The sequence below is a fragment of the Paroedura picta genome, chromosome 4 (genome assembly GCF_049243985.1).
Source record: "Paroedura picta isolate Pp20150507F chromosome 4, Ppicta_v3.0, whole genome shotgun sequence".
In the NCBI taxonomy this organism is placed as follows: domain Eukaryota; kingdom Metazoa; phylum Chordata; class Lepidosauria; order Squamata; family Gekkonidae; genus Paroedura; species Paroedura picta.
Genome location: NC_135372.1, coordinates 139,592,943 through 139,611,609, shown reverse-complemented (window position 1 = coordinate 139,611,609; position 18,667 = coordinate 139,592,943). Strand labels below are relative to the sequence as shown.

The following is an 18,667-nucleotide window of genomic DNA, read 5'->3' as shown; positions in this document are numbered from 1 at the left end:
AGAATCATTCCACCAAGTTTCTGTGATGCCTACTAGATCATACCTTTCCATCAGCATGAGAAGTTCCAGCTCTTCCTTTTTATTGCCCATGCTTCGGGCATTAGTATAAAGACATCTGAATCCTTTTACTTTTGGTTCCCTATGAGCTGGCCTTGCCGGTTGGGCTGCCTCCGATAGTTTTCCTTCCATACACTCCCTATGTTGATCGTCTCCTTCCCCTAGTGGCTTTAGTTTAAAGCTCTCCTGATGAATCTCCCCAGGTTCCTGCCAAACACATTATTCCCCAGTTTCGATAAGTGCAGTCCATCGGGTGCTAGTAGGCCTTCCTCAAGAAAGCCTATCCCATGGTCCCAGAAACCAAATCTCTCCTGCCGGCACCAACTACGCAGCCAGTGATTCACCTCCATTATCTTCCTCTCCCGACGCATTCCTCTTCCCTTGACAGGCAAGATTGAAGAGAATACCACTTGTGCCCCCATTTGCTTGAGCTTCCTCCCCAGATCTTGATAGTCTTTTTTAATAGGAGCGATGGTATTCAGGGACATGTCATTCGTTCCCACATGGACCATCACAAATGGGTAGCGATCCGTAGATTTGAGGAGTTTGGGCAGCCTTTCTGAAACATCTTTAATTTTCGCCCCTGGCAAGCAACACACCTCTCGGGTTAGGGGGTCGGGCCCAGCCACATGGCGATCCATTCCTCTTAGCAGGGAGTCTCCAATTACCAGTACTCTCCTTTTTTTTTCTTCTCAACTCCATTTCCTTCTGTCCCCGTGGCCTCTTCCCTTTGTCTTAGAGTTTGTTTTGGGACCTCTTCCCTTGTTGACCTTTGCACCTCCTCTGCAAGGGCCTGAAATCTATTCTGGAGCTCCAAAAGCCCCGAGAACTGTCTCGCCCTTCGCCGTTCAGTCTTTTTCCGAACTGCCTGCAGAGGCTCCCTATTGTGGTCAATCTCCTTATCCTCTTCAGGACTGGTTGTATTCTCTTTATTCCATGTTGCAGAGCTCTGGACTACGAACTCCTCCCCTTTCTTACTTTGGGTCAGAGTAATAATTCTGTTTTCTAGTGCCCTAATCCTTTCCTCCAAAAGTCTTACCAGCTTACACTTGGGGCAGCTGTAGTCCATCTTGTCTTCTGGGAGGAAGGCAATCATGTCACACTCACTGCAGATGATGGGATGAGTGTCCTGGAGGTCCATTGGAATGTCTAAGCAGTGGAAGTACTAGGGAAATATAATCTACTGATATAATCACTGATTCTAATTGCTCGGCCAAGAATCCCAGGCTAAGAGCCACAGGCCAAGAGCCCTTTGTCTCTCGCCCTTAGGCTCGCGCCTCTGGTGAGGAGTAGCCCTTTGCAATCCTCCCAACAATTACCCAGCAATCACCTCACCCAGGCAGAACAATAGCCTCACCTGGTCAGCAGCAACTCTCCCCAGTAGCTCTCTCCACGTGCTCTCAGTTGGGAAGGCTATTGTAAACCGCTTTGAGACTCTTTCGGGTAGTGAAAAGTGGGGCATAAAAACAAAATCTTCTTCGTGCTGAGCAGAGATGCTCGGAAACATTCACCTTCTCTCCCAGGCCAGCAGCCAGGGAGGTCTCCCCGCCACCCCATTGTCTTCCTCAGCAGAAGAGATAATTTCTACTGCTCTCTAGAGCAAAATAATAATAATAATAATAATTAATAACTCATAATAGCACTTGACAGGGTTCAAAGTGCATCAGATACATTCTCTCCCCCCCCCCTTCTTGGCTGCTCTGAACAGCCTCTAATTTCTGCTTTTTGCTTTGAAGTTAGCGTATCTGACATCGCTGGACCAATTACCAAGCGACATTCACCTCGCTGAGCATTTGGATTGTTTCAAAGCTGCTGGGGGTTCTTGAGTTCTCTGGCTGCTTCTTCTGTTCTGGGCTTCTTCGGTCCTTGGATATTTATATCCTACCCGGCCTTCACTCCCTCTGCCCTCATTTGCCCTCATTTGCCCTCACTGCCTTTTAACCTGTTGTGACCGGCACGGTTCAAAGCACCTGTGCTTACCTTTACTTTGGTGAGCATGTTTGTTTGTTTACTCCTCCCCAAAAGGAGGAGTAAGGATGGAAGTTATTCTACCATGTTCTACCTATGGTGGCCAGCTGTTCCCCCTGGTCCCCAGCAGGGGTAGATGGGGGGTTGGTCTACCGTCGTGTTCTTGTTAGATTGTATTTTATTAACTATTGTGGTTTGGGGGGATTTTTAGGGGATTGTATTTATTTATTTTATCTTGTAACCCACCACGAGCCGGCTTTGCCAAGAGTGGCGGGCAATAAATAATAATAATAATAATAATAATAATAATAATAATAATAATAATAATAATAATAATAATAATAATATCTGAGGGGTTTAGAGCAGTGGTTCTCAACCAGGGGGTTGGGACCCCTTTGGGGGTCGCACAACACTTTCACGGGGGTTACGGCAGGGCAAGCAGCTTGGCCGGGGGGGGGGCTACATCCACCCAACAGCCTTGCGAGGTAGATCAAGATAGAGCAATCGTCTATCTGGAGCAGTGGAAAAGAGCGAGATCGGCATGGTGGGACAAGAGGCAGAACTGAACTGAGAAACCCCGGGGGGAAAAAACACAATTTATATACAATCCCGAACAATGGATCTTCACAACATTGGTCAGTTTTGGTTTAATTTCTGTGAAAGAACCCTTGCCTAATTTTATGGTTGGGGGTCCCCACAACATGAGGAGCTGTATTATAGAGTCGCGGTAATAATACTGGGAGGCAGGTTTGCCTGAGAGTGAGTGATTTTGCATTCCTAAGCGGGGATGCACTCTTGTAAATCTATGCGATTAAGCAGGTATAAGGGCTTTTCTGCTTTCCCATTTTTGGCTCTGGTGTGTCCCTGCAGCTTCTCTCTTTTTCCCCTCCCTCTCCTGAACGCATTTTGCTTCTCTAGCAATCTACTCAATAATACATAGCTGCATGTTGGGTAAATTTTCCTGCGCTTTAAAATGGCACAGAAACACGCAGGACGTCCGGGGATGTAATGTCCGATCAACCGCTGGAAGGATCAAATCACACGCAAGAAAAAAAAATAGACAGTAGCGAAACTCAAGTTGTGAAAAGGAGAATGTGAAAGAGCCCTAGAATTATAGAATCATAGAGTTGGAAGGCACCTCCAGGGCCAGCTAGTCCAACCCCCTGTACTATGCAGGAATTCACAACTACCTGCCCACCCATGGTGACCCCAATTTCATGTCCAAGTGATCCTTCCACCGAAGATCTCCAGAATCCGGCCTGGCCTGGAGGAATTCACCTACCATCTCACATCTTTCCCCTAATCCTCCTCAGTTGTGACCATCTGATATCACTTCCAACCCAGTTCTGGGGCTCTTCGGAGCTTGAAAAATATTTCAGGGGCTCCTCTCCAGTCAAAAGGTTGAAAAGGGCTGGGTTTAGAGAAGAGGACTCTGATCTGGAAAACTGGGTTTGATTTGCCACTTTTCCACATGAAGGCCACTCCCAGTTCTCTCAGAGCTCTCTCAGGCCCACCTCCCTCACAGGGCGTTTGTTGTGGGAAAGGGAAGGCGATTGGAAGCCACTTTAAGACCCGTCAGGTAGAGAAAAGTAGGGCATAAGAAACAATTATTCTTTGTCATCTTCTCCTTCTTTGCTTGATTAGACCAGAGGGGAAATACTTGGAGGCAGAAAATAGTTTCTGTAGTACGATAAGAACCCTGTGTCCCTCGTCAGCCACAAGAAGGGGGGATTGTTCTGAGTTTGCAAATAAACTCACAAACTGGCAATTTTTATGGGTCTTTAAAGTGCTACACCTTGAATCCAGTTCTTCTCCAGCAGACCAAGATATCCACCCCCTGCAAAGCCCTAGACAGAGGTTTTCCAAGGTGTTCCTCATTTCACGTCACTTGTGGGGCTGCCCCACATAAATAGCTGCCAATCAACCCTTTGTGCAGCAGTCCGACAGCTGACCGCAACCTCCCACCCTAGTCACATGCCCTGTTTTCCACCCTTACCTCGTTTGGCGGGTCAGCTGGATATCTCTGTAGAGGGTGTAGGTGGGGGTTCCGAGGAATATGTAGGGCTCCATCGCCACGCCCTTAATGGAGGCGTACTCTTTTTCCTGGAGTCCAAACGCCTCCATCAGGTCGAACCCTGAAAGAGGGAGAGAAAAAGAGCAGGGAGGCAGAGAAGGGGCACCCCTCTCATTGGAAGACCCCCTTTAGAAGGAGGCAGAGTGAGGGGCTTTCCGCACTCCTTCAAAATTGCACAATGGTTACTAATTGAAATCGCTACAGTTTTGCCGTTATGCACAACGTCGTTGACCATCTGCAACACTCCTGTAACCGATCTGCAAAAAGCGCTTCGTTGTAGCGCTTTCAGGGAAATCCCAAAAAGTGGATTCACCCTCCGGAAAGCGCTACACTCCTGCAACCAATCTGCAACACTAGCGGGAAAGTTCTGTGCGTTACCATTGTTGTGGTTTCTACAAAGTCCCTCCCCCTGGCTCTCTCCTCTGATCTTCCGGCGAAGCGATCGCCATTTTTTTTTTCTCCGAGCGAGCGGAGATCAACGCACCGGCGAGCCTCCGTTTAGCCAGTGAGGCTTCCCCATCTGCAGTCCCTCTGTTTACAGTCACAAAGCACAAGCAATACAGAAGCCCGTTTGCTGATTTATTTTCCCTTTATTTTTCACACTGTTTTCGGCCGAAATTCTCGCCCGTGAGGGGGTGGGGGATTTTTTTTTTCACTCGGGGGGAGCGTGGCAACGATGAAACGGCAGCTCAAACGATGAATTCCACTATTTTAAATGGCGATTTTTCGTTCAGCAAGCAATTTGCTACATGGATCCCGGCGCGGAAAGCCCCTGAGTGATGGTCTTGGGAACAAATCCATGGCAATCGGGAGATCTGAACCCAGGTCTTCCAAGTTCAAGTTCGCTTTTTTCACCTGTACAATCACACTAAGTTCTTCTAGAACTTAGAATGATTCAGTGAGTCAAAAGGCTTGTAAGCTCTAGGCTGGGAAATACCTGGAGATTTGAGGCTGGAGCCATCTGTTACATGCCCCAGAAAGAAGAAGAAGAGTTGTTTTTTGTGCTCCGCATTTCACTGCCTGGAGGGGCCTCAAAGCAGCTGACAATCGCCTTCCCTTCCTCTCCCCACAACAGGCACCCTGTGAGGTAGGCGGGCCTGAGAGAGCTCTGAGGCGAGTGCTCTGTGAGAACAGAACTATCAGGACTGTGACTAGCCCAAGGTCACCCAGCTGGCTGCATGGGAAGGAGCAGGGAATCAAACCCGGCTCGCCGGTTTAAAAAACGCCGCTCTTAACCACAACACCATGCTCAGTGAATGTCAACATCCTGGTGACCCCTGGCCCTAGTTTCGAAACGAGCTTTGCCTGCACGCTTTTATGCCTATTCGTTGCTCCAGGCAGTTCAGCGAGGAAGGAAAGGTGATCGGAAGTCACTTTGAGACTCCTTTGGGTAGTGAAATGTGTGGAGTATAAACACCAATTCTTCTTCCTCTTCTTCTGGGAGATGTCTAGGCTCTATTTGCAGGCTGGTTGACCCTCCTTAGTCCTTCAAAAACCCTCCCTAGAGGGGCTAGAAAATCTCCCCGGCTTACACAGCCACGAACAAGCTGCTAAGATGCTGGTACAGAAATGGAAATGCTTTCCCCCATTTTTTTGCCTGTGTTTTTGAAAGCTGCCTCTTTAAAACGCTTACCGAAGCCTGACCTGAGTTATGCGGTGAATACCTGTTCTCCCACCGCAAAAAATAAAAAAAGGAAGGAATGTTTTCGGCCCTAGAAGCCTCCGTCCTCTGCTCAAGCGCCTCATTAATGCTCGGTGAGTCACTTTCTTGCAGAGAACAGTTTAATACAAGCTCCCGCAATCAGGATGTCTTTTTCCTCCCTCTGCTTATCTGAAATTTATGGAGAGCCGGAGGGCGAGCGGGTGGGGTGGGGGGACGACGGGGCCGACAAGTGGAGGGAAAGAGGAACTGTATAAATAGCAAGGGGGACATACTGCAATTCTTGTTCTAATCCAAGCAATATCCTGCCTCTGCTCTTCCCGTCTCTCCATCTTTTCCATCTCCTTTTGCTCGCTTCTGATAGCCCAGGCTAGCCCCGTCCTGTCAGATCTCAGAAGCTAAGCAGGGTCGGTCCTGGTTAGCTCTTGGAAGGGGGACTTCCAGGGACCCCTGGGACGGTGATAGGGGCAGGGGGCAGGCAGTGGCAACCCATCCCAGAACATACCTTGTTTATTATTAGACTTGTTGACTGCCCCTCTCGGGCCAGTCGGCTTGTGGGGTTTCACAACAGCGTTATAAAACCACAATAAAATACAATAACAGCAGTCAATAAGGAAAACCCATCTGCCCCCCTCCGTCCCCAATAGCCAAATTAGGCTTGACAGATCTAACCTAGCTTAACCTAGCTCCATGCCTCAAGGTAGGTGTTAGGGTGTTTAGAGCAGGGGTCGTCAACCTGTGGTCCTCCAGATGTCCATGGACTACAATTCCCATGAGTCCCTGCCAGCAGTTGCTGGCAGGGGCTCGTGGGAATTGTAGTCCATGGACATCTGGAGGACCACAGGTTGACTACCCCTGCTCTAGGGCGAAATTGGGAAGCAAATGGTCGTGGCCTGGCGTTCTCACCACTGCCCTGGCCAGCAGCTGGGGATGTTGGGGGGGGGGTGTATGGATGCCAGTTGTATGAAGCGAGGGAGAGGAGGTCAGTGGCAGCTGAAGGCCAGGGGGATGCTTGCCTGTTTTTCCAGCCAAGAGGAAGGGGGGAATAAAGTTACAAAAGAACATTCCAAAAGGAGCCGATGCCTGGGTTTTTCTGGCCAGGTTTGGTGCTCAAGGTGGCAGCAATCATGGCAATCATTGGTGGTAGAATCATAGAATCATAGAGTTGGAAGGGGCCATACAGGTCATAGAATCATAGAACCTAGAACCTAGAATCATAGAGTTGCAAGGGGCCACACAGGCCATCTAGTTCAACCCCCTGCAGGATCAGCCCTAAGCATCATAAAGCAAGGGTTGGGTAGGGTTGGGTAGGGTTGGGAAACTCCTGGGGATTAGGGTGGGGGTGAAGCTATGGAGAGGGCAGGTTTGGGAATGGACAAGGATCTCAGCAGGGACCTCAAAAGCAGCCATTTTCTCCCAGAGGCACTGATCTCTGTTGTCTGAAGATGAGCTAGAGAGCCAGGGGATCCCCAGGTGAGACCTGGGGACTGCAAAGGAAATAAGAAATTCCTGTAGAAGTGTAATATCAATAATATGACAGGACTGCTCTGGGAGAACAGCTCTATCAGGGCTGTGACTAGCCCAAGGTCACCCAGCTGGCTGCCTGTGGAGGAGTGGGGAATCAAACCCAGCTCCCCAGGGAAGTTGAAGACGAAGACAAAGAAAAGTTGTTTCTTATATGTTGCTTTTCTCTACCCAAATTAGTCTCAAAGTGGCTTACAGTCACCTTCCCTTTCCTCTCCCCACAACAGACACCCTGTGAGGTGGGTGAGGCTGAGAGAACCCTGAGATTACTGCTCGGTCAGAGCAGTTTTCTCAGTGCCGTGGTGAGCCCAAGGTCACCCAGCTGGCTGCATGCAGAGGAGGAGCAGGGAATCAAACCTGGCTCGCCAGATTAGAAGCCGCTGCTCTTAACCACTACACCAAATTAACTGGACATATTTTCCCCTTGTTTGCTTGATTTTCCTATGTTTAAGTTGTACCACGTTTCATGGGCCGGAAAGATAAGGATCATCCCCACTGGAGACTGGAGAATTCTCCTGTTCCTCCTTAGCAGGACAAACCTAAGGAGGGTCACAACTGTACTAAGAAGCTGTAACTCTGTTTAGGGTGAATCTCCCCCCACCCCGGTGGTCCCCACAAAAAGGTACCTTTAGGAAAAGAGGTGGCCATTTGAATTAAGAGTGTCAAAGAAGAAAAGTTTCTGGGCCAAAGTGAGCCCTTGGTTTACAAAGTTCTATATGGGAATGTTCAGCCTGGAGAAAAGGAGGTTGAGAGGGGACATGATAGCCCTCTTTAAGTATTTGAAAGGTTGTCACTTGGAGGAGGGCAGGATGCTGTTTCTGTTGGCTGCAGAGGAGAGGACATGCAGTAATGGGTTTAAACTTCAAGTACAACGATATAGGCTAGATATCAGGTAAAAATTTTCACAGTTAGAGTAGTTCAGCAGTGGAATAGGCTGCCTAAGGAGGTGGTGAGCTCCCCCTCACTGGCAGTCTTCAAGCAAAGGTTGGATACACACTTTTCCTGGATGCTTTAGGATGCTTAGGGCTGATCCTGCGTTGAGCAGGGGGTTGGACTAGATGGCCTGTATGGCCCCTTCCAACTCTATGATTCTGTGATTCTATAAAGAGGATGACTGACACCCCCCACCCACACACACACACACACACTGCATAAACACAGACGCCCCACAGCATAGTGGCAAATCTTTATAAAGTCAAATAATCTGTTAGATCGGTATATGGGGGCTTATTCTGGGACTGCCATGTCACTCTTCCCCTAGGCAGTTCTGGAAAAAAAAAATAATTACACTATCTTATCAAATATTAATACAACTATGAATTATTACAATTCATTAAAAAGAAGAGGCAAAAAAAAAATCAACCCAAGGTTAAAAAGAACAACAGCTCTAGATGTAACTTTCCCCAAAAGCGGGGACAAGCAGGTGCTAGAAAAAAATGAAGGCTTTGCAAGGTATCTACTTTCTAACTGGAGGGAAAAAAAAACTAGCTATTTTTGTGTCAATAATCCTTCTGCTACACACCGCCCCAAAATGAAACACCTCATTATGTTCTCCCAGCCGGCTTTAGACTGGCAGCGGATTTGCCTTCGATGCTTCATAATTATCGGGTGAGATTCCTACGAGATGTCGCAAGCAGATTTCAATATAACGAACTGCTTCATTTGACACTTTGCATAACATAAGGATGAGAGGCATTCAGAGAGCTGGCGTGTTGTTTTACAGTTCTGGCATTCTCGTGTGAGTTGCTCATCTCCTTATATATGGCCCTCTTGACTTTGAGTAAAGTTGCATACGGAGAAGAGCTTGCAAATCATGAGCTATTCCCCCCCCTCCCCGCTTTACTTTTAAAGGGTTTTTAATAAAGCCGATTTATATTTCATTTTGATAATCCCTCCCCCTCCCTCCCCGAATGACCCCTGGTGGAAAGAAACAGTTTGAGATCTAGAGGGCAATGAACGTTTAAAATATTTTATATCTCTTCCTACTGGCAAATTCTAATTGCTGCGGACGAATATCCCATGATTCCATTGAGAGCCAGTTTGGTGTAGTGGTTAAGAGCGGCAGCTTCTCATCTGGAGAGCCGGGTTTGATTCCTGTCGGGGACCCGCTTGCTAACTGAAAAACCAGGGTGCCCCTTTGAAGAAAACGTCACGCCAGGCCTGGTGAACGATACAACAGGAACAAGCTTTATTTCAGCAACGTGGAGTCCGCTGGTATGGAGTAAGAGCTTCCACCGAAACCCAGGTGGAAGCTCCCTTTTATACAAAACCCACCTCCTTAGGCTGTATTGCCCCACCCAGTACTTGCGGAGGGAACATGCTGATACAATCATGACTCATGCACATATGCGAGGTTTTCCGGGGTTCCTGATGGCCCATTTTCCTGGAACAAAGGGCCATCTCCGGGCCCTTGTCAAAAGGTGGAGGGGGACATTGAGGTTCTTTAGCGGCCATTGCCACCTCAACGATCGGGTGGGGCGCCCAGCTGCCGGCTTGCCTATGATCACCATGCCCTACCTCCGTGATCGCGGGCGCCTCTGATGGCGGGGTTCGGTCCGGTTCCCCAGCCACCAAGGACCGAACCACGACATTCTGCCCCCCCAAAGGTCCATTCTCCAACCCCCCGGGACGGCCAGGATACCGCTTGTGGAAACGTTCAGTGAGTCGGGGCGCAAAGACGTCCGCTGCCCAGACCCATTCCCGGTCCCCCAAAGCGAAGTCCTTCCATTCCACGAGGTACTGCAACTTCCCCCTGTGGAGTCTAGAGTCCAGGATATCCGCCACCTCGTGGTGCTCCCCCCCCGGCAGGACCTCGGGCGCTGGCGGGGAAAACACGGGGTGCCAAACGTCACCGTCCGGAGTTTTTTTTAGAAGGCTCACGTGAAAGACGGGATGGATGTGCCGGAGGTTCTTGGGGAGCTTGAGCTTGACCGAAACTTCGTTGATCGGGGCCAAGACCTCGAAAGGCCCCAAAAACCGAGGGCCTAGCTTCTTGCTGGGCAAATTCAACCGTAGGTTCCGGGTGGAAAGGTAAACTCGATCCCCCGGTCGGATCTCTTCAGCTGGTCGTCTCTTCCGGTCGGCGTCCTCTTTCTGCGCTGCCTTGACTTTGTGGAGCTGCTCCTGCAGCGACTTCCAGCAGCTCCCGGCACGCTTCCCCCACTCGCGAAGGTCGGCCGATTCCCGGGCGGGGACCTCTCCAAGCTCCGGGAAGTGTCTCAGGTCTGTCCCGTAGACGACGGCAAAAGGCGACATCTCCGTGCTGCTGTGGTCTGCGTTGTTGTACGCGAACTCGGCCAGGGGGAGCAGGGGCACCCAGGTGTCTTGATGATAGGAACCGAAACACCGCAAGTACTGCTCCAGTACTTGATTAACCCGCTCGGTCTGCCCGTCCGTCTGGGGGTGGTAAGCGGAGCTCAGCCCTTGCTCGATGTCTAACAGGCGCAGGAAAGCTTGCCAAAACCGGGACACGAATTGTGAGCCCCGATCGGAAATCACCTTGTCCAGCAGCCCGTGCAGTCGGAACACGTGATCCAGGAACATCCGAGCCAACTGTGAGGCACTGGGGACACTGGCGCAAGGAATGAAATGGGCCTGTTTGGAAAATAGATCTACCACCACCCAGATCACCGTTTTCCCCTTGCTGGGAGGCAAGTCTGTTATAAAGTCCATGGAGATCACTGACCACGGCCGGGTCGGGACCTCGAGCGGGTGCAGCAGACCTTTCGGCTTGCCAACCCCCGGCTTGCAGGTCAGGCAGACAGGACAACCACTGACGTAAGCTTTTGTGTCCCGCCGCAGACTGGGCCACCAAAACCGCCGCCGGGCCAACTTCCAGGATTTTACGAAACCGAAGTGCCCGGCGGTCTTAGCATCGTGGCAGAGGCTGAGGGCTTCCCGTCGTAGCCCTTCCGGGACGTAGACAGCCTCCCCCCTCCGCCAGAGACCGGAGTCCAAAATCAAAGAGTCCCGGAGCTCAGCCAGCTCCTCGTCTGTCCCATAGGCTGCCACTAGGCGGTCTCGGAGCGGGGCGGTCGCCGGGTCGGGCTCCCGTTCCTCCCTGGCCCGACGCCTAGTGACGACCCCCCGTCCCAGCTGCTCCTCACCAAACACGGACCTGGTGCAGGGAGCGTACCCCTCCCCATAATGCGGCAGACGGGAGAGGGCGTCCGCGAGGAAATTCTCTTTGCCGGGGATGTGACCAAGCTTGAAATTGTACCGCGAAAAGAACTCCGCCCACCTCATCTGTTTGGCGTTCAGGGATCGCGGTTGCCGGAGCGCCTCCAGATTCTTGTGATCTGTCCAGACCTCGAACGGCTCCTCTGTTTCCTCCAGCCAATGCCGCCATTCGGTGAGGGCGAACTTAATCGCAAACGCCTCCTTCTCCCAGGTAGACCAGTTCCGCTCCGTTTCGGCGAATTTTCGTGAGAGGTAGGCCGCCGGCCTCAGCTGTCCCGCCTTGTCTCGCTGCAGGAGAACCGCCCCGGCTGCTGCGTCGCTGGCGTCGACTTGTACCACCATCGGCTGGGTTGGGTCGACATGCAGTAGCGTGGGCTCAGACGCGAAAGCTTGCTTGAGGGCCAGGAACGCTGCCTCCGATTTCTCATTCCAGCCGAGCGCTGCGCTGGGCCGCGTGGCGCGAGGACCTCTCCCCTTGGTACCTAGCAAGTCCGTGAGGGGAGCCACTACGGAGGAGTATCTGGGGATGAAGCCTCTAAAAAAGTTAGCAAACCCCAGGAAGCTTTGTAGCTGTTTCCGGGTGCGGGGCCTTTCCCAGGCCAGCACCGCCTGCACCTTCTCGGGGTCCATAGCTATGCCCTGGGCTGAGATGCGGTAGCCCAAATAGTCCAGGGAGGGACGGTGGAATTCGCACTTAGCCAGCTTCACGTATAGGTGGTTTGCCAGCAGGCGCTTTAACACCTCCCTCACCAGGGTCACGTGCTCTTGGGGATCTTGGCTGTAGATCAGGACGTCATCCAAATAAACAACCACCCCCTGAAACAGAAGGTCCTGCAACACCTCATTAATTAGACTCATGAAAACCCCAGGTGCCCCGCTTAAACCGAACGGCATCACTTTAAATTCGAATTGTCCCAATTGACAGTTAAACGCTGTTTTCCACTCATCCCCCTCCCGGATGCGTACCCGGTAGTACGCCTCCCTTAGGTCCAGCTTAGTGAACAGAGTCCCTTTGCCCAGCCGGGCCAGCAAATCCGGGATCAGCGGGAGGGGGTAAGCGTTCCCCGCTGCGATGGCGTTGAGGCCCCGGTAGTCCTGGCACAGCCGTCGGGACCCATCCTTTTTCCGGACGAACAAGACTGGAGCTCCCATGGGACTGGAAGCGGGCCGGATGAAACCTCGGGCCAGATTTTTACCCAAAAACTCCCGGAGGTCCTTGAGCTCACCCTCACTCATCTTGTAGATGCGCCCTTTGGGTAGTACCGCCCCCTCTGGGATGTTGATAGCGCAGTCCGTGCGGCGGTGTGGGGGTAGCTCGTCCGCTTCCCGCTCGCTGAAAACGGCTGCGAGGTCTCGGTACTCTGGCGGGACCTCGGGCTCTGGTATCTCCTGCTGCGCCGCCGCCGCTCCCCTGGGACGCGCCGCCGTCCTCTTGTGGCTGGAATTCTCGTGGGGGACCCGATGCCGTGCACCCACCGTCAAGTCGAACTTCAGGGTCCCCGCCCGCCAGTCCACCACGGGGTTGTGTTCCTTCAGCCAATCCAGGCCCAACACCGCCCGATATCCCGCTACGGGGACCTGGATCAGCCACCGCAGCTCTTGGTGGTCCCCTATGTGGATGGCGATAGGACCCACCTCCTCCCCGAAAGGTCCCCCCTGAATCGGGCTGCCGTCCATCTGGACGAAAACCAGGGGAACCTTCCGAATGCGCTTCGGTAGCCCCAAAGCCCGGGCTATCTGGGGGTGGACCATGCTGTGGTCGCATCCAGAGTCCAAAAGAGCCTCCCCCACCCAACTTAGTCCGTTCTCCGGGTTCCGGAGCTCTAAAATTACCACGTTCGGAGGTCGCGCCTCATGCTGTAGGGGTTTTCCCTCGCACCGCGGGACCTGCTGCCCGGCGCCGTCTACAGCAGGTCCTGGCCGTTTCCCGTCGCCTGGGCGCTTCCCGGTTCGTTGCGGAGGTCCTCCGCCCGGCGTGCCTGCTGGGGGCGTGTCGCACCTCCCCCCTGGGAGAGCCCGCGGTCCTCCCCCCCTTGCCGATGGCACGCTGCTGCGAAATGTCCTGACCCCCCGCATTTCAGGCACAGACCTTCCCGGCGTCTCCTTTCCCGCTCGGGGTTCGGGGGTCGTTTGGGGCGAGAGTTGTCGGGGCCCGGTCTCGGCGCCTCGGCTGACCCGCCTTTGGCCTCCCGGGGGGGTGCGGCGGCCCAACCCAGGCTGGCTTCCAGCTTGGCGACCACAAAACACCACCCCTCCAGTGTAGACAGATCTTCTTCCGTCCCCTTGATCACGGCCCATTCCCTAAGCTTCGGGTTAAGGCCCTCCCGGAAGTACTCGATTTGGGTCTCCTCGTTCCAGGAGAACACCTTGCCTGCTTCCCTCCGGAAAATGTCTATATAGTCCATAACCCCCCTAGTACCCTGTCGAAGTCCCTTGATCCGACTCTTTGCCTTGTCCTCAGCCTGGGGGTCCTGGAATCGTCGGCGGAGCGCGACCACGAAGTCCTGCAGGTCCCGAGTTGCCGGGTCGCCGCGCTCGGCCAACCCTAGGTACCACTGACCCGCCTTGCCCTGGAGACACGAGGCCACCCCCCAGACCAAGTCCTCGGAGTCCTCATACCGGTCTCCATACCTCCGGGCATGCGTCAGCGCGTGGAGGAGGAACTGCGGGAGGTCGTCCGGCGTCCCGTCGAAACGCGCCTTAAGCTCTGGGGGGGAACGTTTTGGAGAGTAGTCCGACCCCCTCCGGATCCGGGATTCTCGGCGTCCGCCGTCTCGTCCTGCTCCGCTCCACCGGCTACCAACTTGCCCAACGACGCCGTGCCGCTCCCTGCCTTGCACGTCGCTCCTGCGTTGGTCCGGCTCTCGCCGCCCCGTCGGCTCACCCGCTCCCCCGAGATCCTCTGCTGTCTCGCCTCTCCGCTGGCCGTCTCGCCTACTCGGGACTGAAAACTGCTCCGGGTCGGGGTCCGGGGCCCGCTCACCAGTGCCGGGCTCGTCCTCGTCGCTGGAGACGTCCTCACTCGATGCGATCCCCTCCGCCGTTGTATTACCAGTCCCTCCGGGCCCGGCCCGAGCTTGCTCACGGGCTTCAGCTGCCTGCAAGCGCCTGGCCAAGTCCGCCATGGCCCGCCGCAGGTCTTCTAGGGATTCCTCAGGTCCTACCGGGCGAAGCGCCTGCCTCAGCTGGGTGTCCCAGGTTGGGGCCAACCCCCCAGACCTCGGCGCGCTCCCCGCCGTGCTTGGGAACCCCATGGCCCGGCGCCTTCCCTTGGCCGCCACTGCCGAGGGTCTCGGGGTCCCGGACAGCTGCTCCTGGCCCCCCGATTTTCGGAGGAAATCTCCCGGGGACATTAAACTCATGTTCCCGGGGTTCGTGGGGGTCGAGACCGCCCCGTTGCTTGAAAACGCCATCTCTGGATCCGTCCCGATAAGCGCTCGGATGCGATGCCGACCCTGGAGTTCGGTGGGAAGCTCTTACGATGTCGGGGACCCGCTTGCTAACTGAAAAACCAGGGTGCCCCTTTGAAGAAAACGTCACGCCAGGCCTGGTGAACGATACAACAGGAACAAGCTTTATTTCAGCAACGTGGAGTCCGCTGGTATGGAGTAAGAGCTTCCACCGAAACCCAGGTGGAAGCTCCCTTTTATACAAAACCCACCTCCTTAGGCTGTATTGCCCCACCCAGTACTTGCGGAGGGAACATGCTGATACAATCATGACTCATGCACATATGCGAGGTTTTCCGGGGTTCCTGATGGCCCATTTTCCTGGAACAAAGGGCCATCTCCGGGCCCTTGTCAAAAGGTGGAGGGGGACATTGAGGTTCTTTAGCGGCCATTGCCACCTCAACGATCGGGTGGGGCGCCCAGCTGCCGGCTTGCCTATGATCACCATGCCCTACCTCCGTGATCGCGGGCGCCTCTGATGGCGGGGTTCGGTCCGGTTCCCCAGCCACCAAGGACCGAACCACGACAATTCCCCACTCCTCCACATGGGCGCATCACAGTCCTGATAGTACTGTTCTCACAGAGCAGTTCTTTCAGAGCTCTCTCGGCCCTACTTAACTCTCAGGGTGTCTGTTAGGGGGAGAGGAAGAGAAGGTGATTGTCAGCCACTTTAAGACTCCTTCGGAAGTGAAAAGCGGGATATGAAAACCAACTCTTCCGGTACAGCATCTGCTTGGTATGCACAAGGTCCCAGGTTCTATCCCTGGCATCTCCAGTGCAAGGATCAGGTAGTAGGTAAGTTGCAAGACCTCCACCTGAGACCCTGGAGAATGGCTGCCAGCCTGAGCAGACAATACGGACTTTGATGGACCAAGGAAGCAGAAGGCAGAAGAAGGCAGCTTCATGTGTGTTCAAGCCTAAGAAGGTGGTGAGCTCCCCCTCACTGGCAGTCTTCAAGCAAAGGTTGGATACACACTTTTCTTGGATGCTTTAGGATGCTTAGGGCTGATCCTGCGTTGAGCAGGGGGCTGGACTAGATGGCCTGTGTGGCCCCTTTCAACTCTATGATTCTATGATTCTAAGCTCCACACAGTTGTTTAGACACCAATTTGTCCCAGACACTTTGTGAATACTTTTGGCCAGTGCTGCCCTCTTAGAAAACATCTTGACTCATTCCATCTTGCATCGTTTATGGAAAGGCCAGAGAGTACAAGCCTTCCTGACCTCCTTGGGCTGGCTGTTCCAAATGGAGGGGGCCACAACCAAGAAGTCCATGTACAAGCAGTGGTTGATGCTGCCCATTTCCGGGCTAGCACCTGCAGAAGACCCCCCCCCTTCAATGAGCAAAGACTTCGGACCCTCCCTTTACCCCATTCTCCAGCCAGAGACCAAGAAAACAGGCCTTCACAACCTTGTCCTCTAGTACTACCAAGAATTTTGACTGACTATGAAGACAGCGCCTGGGTTTGAGACAGTGGAAATCAACATAATTATTGATGAAAGGGTCATTTGGCCCGATCACAGAGCACAAACAAAGCCATACCTTGTAGAGTTCCTTCTGTAGAGTCAAGGACGGGGCAGTCTGCAGAACAAAACAAAATGGAAACTATCATTAATCTAATTGAATCATAGAACCATAGAGTTGGAAGGTACCTCCTGGGTCATCTAGTCCAACCCTCTGCACTGTGCAGGACACTCACAACCCTCTCGCTCCTCCACTGTCACCTGCCACCCCCTTGAACATTCACAGAATCAGCCTCTCCATCAGATGGCCGTGCAACGTTCATAGCAAAGACCCCACCACACCCAAAGGCCAGACTGTGACCCTCCAGATGTCCATGTACTACAACTCCCATGAGCCTCTGCCAGCAGCGTGTCACCCCTGTAACTAGAAATTCATGGTTCACTGGAACTCTCAGACAGGCTGGGTGTGCCAAGCTCAAGTTGGTGCCTGGAGATCTCTTGAAATTTCCATTCCTCTCCAGGTTGCCGAGATCAGTTCTCCTGGAGAGAATGGCAGCTTTGGAAGGTAGAATCTATGGCATGATACTAAGTGGAGGTCCCTCTTGTTCCCAGACTCCCAAACCCTTCCCAGGCTCCACTTTCCCAAATGTCTAGGAATTTCCCTCTCAAAAGACTAGAACTTGAGTGAATTCAATGAAGGTGATGGGCAGTAGGTTCAGGACACACAGAAGGAAAGACTACTTTACACCGTGAGCGGTTGAAATATGGATTTCACTACCAAAAGATGAAGAGGTGGCCACAGCATGAAAAGAGGATTAGATAGACTCATAGAGGATAAGGAGCAGTGGCTACCGGCCATGGTGACTGAGAGGAACCTCCACATTCAGAAGGACTAAGACTGTGAATCCCAAAGCCAGGAGGTAAAATCAGGGGAAGGCCTCAGCCTCTATGCTCAGTTGTTGGCAGTCCAGAGGAACTGGATGGTTACTGTGTGAGACAGGAGGCTGGACTACATGGACCACTGGTCTGATCCAGCAGGGCTCTTCTGAGGTTCTTGTAAAGGCTTTGGCCTCTCTGCCCTGTTGTTGACCCTCCAGAGGAACTGGTTGGCCATTGAGTGAGACAGGAGGCTGGACTAGATGGACCATTGGCCTGATCCAACAGGGCTCTTCTAGTGTTTTTATAAAGGCCTCAGCCTCCCTGCCCTGTTGTTGGCCCTTCAGAGGAACTGGTTGGCCACTGTGTGAGGCAGGATGCCGGACTAGATGGACCACTGGTCTGATCCAGACCAGTCTTATGATGTTCTTATGATGGCCTTCACCTCTATGCCCTATTGTTGGCTCTCCAGAGGAATTGGCTGGCCACTGTGTGAGCCAGAATGCTGGGTTAGATGGACCATTGATCTGATCCAGCAGGACTCTTCTGATGTTCTTGTGAAGGCCTTGGCCTCTAAGCCCTGTTGTTGGCCCTCCAGAGGACCTGGTTGTCCACTGTGTGAGACAGGATGCTAGACTGGATGGACCTTCAATAGTTTGACCCAGTAGGGTTCTTCTGATGTTCTCACGAAGGCTTCAGCCTCCCTGCCCTGTTGTTGACCCTCTGGAGGAACTGGATGACCACTGTGTGAGAGACAGGAGGCTGGACTAGATGGACCATTGCTCTGATCCAACAGTGCTCTTCGGATGTCCTTAAGGCCTCGGCCTCTGGGTCCTGTTGTTGAACCTCCATGCTTACTGGTCGCAAATCCCCGACAGCAGCCCATGTCTCGCTGCCCTGGGCAACTTGTATCTCTCCCCCCTCCCTTTCCAGCAGCCAAACCAAACACCTAGTAGAATCTGAAGCATTTTCTCTCAACCTCTCCTTGCTTCAAGGGACAGGAGTCAAGCAGCTCCTCCGATAAAGATATATTTAGGCACGTCAGGGACACCGGCCTCCAAGTGGGACCGAGAGATATCCTAGAATTACAGCTCATTTCCAAACTACAGAGATCAGTTCCCCTGGAGAAAATGACTCCATGCCTGGATATTAATATTAATTGCGCATTTTGAAAGGGAGCGCATTTTCCCACCTCCTTCCCGGGCCCATTCTGTCGGCGGCATTGTGCACGGCTAAATGAGCTGTTTTGTCCAAAATCTAAGTACTTCGGCACGCGCCGGCCGTTCACCCCTTGCAGGAAATCCCTCGCTAAATCTCCACTCATCCTTTTGAGCCGGGGAATCAAGAATCAGGAGCCGCCGCTCATACAAATCGGAGATAGGCAGAAAGAATCAAAGGCCCTTTAGCTGAAGGGTT

The 18,667-nt window shown here is 52.9% G+C and overlaps 1 protein-coding gene across 2 annotated transcripts in view; it reads right to left on the bottom strand.

Moving 5' to 3' along the window:
* COL20A1 (collagen type XX alpha 1 chain) overlaps window positions 1-18,667 on the bottom strand; it is a 142,657-nt gene that overhangs the window by 59,103 nt on the left and 64,887 nt on the right. For both annotated transcript variants that reach the window (XM_077335837.1, XM_077335838.1), the window contains exons 22-23: window positions 16,455-16,493; window positions 4,022-4,160 (exon numbers count right to left, since the gene is read on the bottom strand). In XM_077335837.1, coding sequence (XP_077191952.1) covers window positions 4,022-4,160; window positions 16,455-16,493 — 178 coding nt within the window. The remainder of the gene's footprint in view (window positions 1-4,021; window positions 4,161-16,454; window positions 16,494-18,667) is intronic.